The 1,054-nt window shown below is 52.8% G+C and overlaps 1 protein-coding gene across 1 annotated transcript in view; it reads left to right on the top strand.

Moving 5' to 3' along the window:
* The window catches only part of LOC125503125, a 2,967-nt gene extending 2,311 nt beyond the window's left edge, over positions 1 to 656 (top strand). The window contains exon 2 of the mRNA XM_048663055.1: positions 292 to 656. Within this exon, the coding sequence (XP_048519012.1) occupies positions 292 to 656 (365 nt within the window). The remainder of the gene's footprint in view (positions 1 to 291) is intronic.
* Positions 657 to 1,054: the final 398 nt, after the last annotated feature.

Below are 1,054 nucleotides of genomic sequence, written 5' to 3'. Positions count from 1 at the left end.
CGCAACTGCACCAAACCACTTTATGCGGAGCGGAGACTTCACCAGGTTTGCCGAATGGCGCTTTGTCCACAGAGCAAGGCTGGACTGCGTCCCACTCAACGGAGCTCGGAGGCACGGGAATGGTGACAAGAGATGCCGGAGATACGCCAGCGAAACAGACACACCAGCGAAACATTACCGCATGTCCTAAATCACTGCAAACCGCATTTCGCCGCCATGACCAGACGACACGACGCTGTGCTCAACAGGTTAACCAAAGCGTTTAAACCACCTGGCGACACAGTGGTCAAGGTCAACCGTACGCTGCCCGGCTTCAACGAAGGTCGACGGTGGTGGACGTCGCAATCGCATTCGAAAACCAGTACAAGGCTTTCGAGGCGACCAGGGCTGAGAAGTTGGGGAAATACCAACACATCGCCGACGACTTCATTGCCAGGGGTTACGACGTCCACATGGACGATTTTATCATCGGCTCTCTCGGAGGCTGGGACCCGGAAAACGAGAGAACGCTGAGCCGCCTGGGGCTGGGAAGACGCTACTGCCACCTGATGCGACGACTCATGTGCACGGAGACCATCCGCTGGAGTCGGGACGTCTACGTGGAACACGTGACGGGCAACCGACAGTACCAGGAGGCAAACCGAGGCGATCAATGAGCTGTAAACTATCAAAAAACCAACACACAAGAGTCGGGCACTAGCTGCCAAGAGCTCTTATTCATCACTGTTCTAATACTTTTCTGTCAAAGCATTCGCTAAATAAACTATCTGTTCTTATCAGCTTAATTGCGTGAAACTTTGTGTTTATTGCCGGCGAATCGATAAGGACGGAGAAAAGCTCACTGTTCTTGGCCAGTAAAGTGCGGTAAGTGTTCTCTCATAAGGAAGCTGTTGATTATTGCCAGCTTCCTTTCGTCATCCTCTGAATAGGAGGCTGTTGATTATTGCCAGCACCCCTTCGCCGGCATCTACATGAGAAAACTGCTGCGCCAGGGCTAACCAGCAATCAACTCGCAGGAGCTGCCATCCGGCACTTCTGCTGAAGAATCCACTGA

The sequence above is a fragment of the Dendroctonus ponderosae genome, unplaced genomic scaffold (assembly GCF_020466585.1).
Source record: "Dendroctonus ponderosae isolate FM_Combo_2020 unplaced genomic scaffold, Dpon_F_20191213v2 Dpon_F_20191213_12, whole genome shotgun sequence".
In the NCBI taxonomy this organism is placed as follows: Eukaryota; Metazoa; Arthropoda; class Insecta; order Coleoptera; family Curculionidae; genus Dendroctonus; species Dendroctonus ponderosae.
The sequence above is the reverse complement of the archived record's forward strand: the minus strand, read 5'-3'. Positions and strand labels throughout refer to the sequence as shown.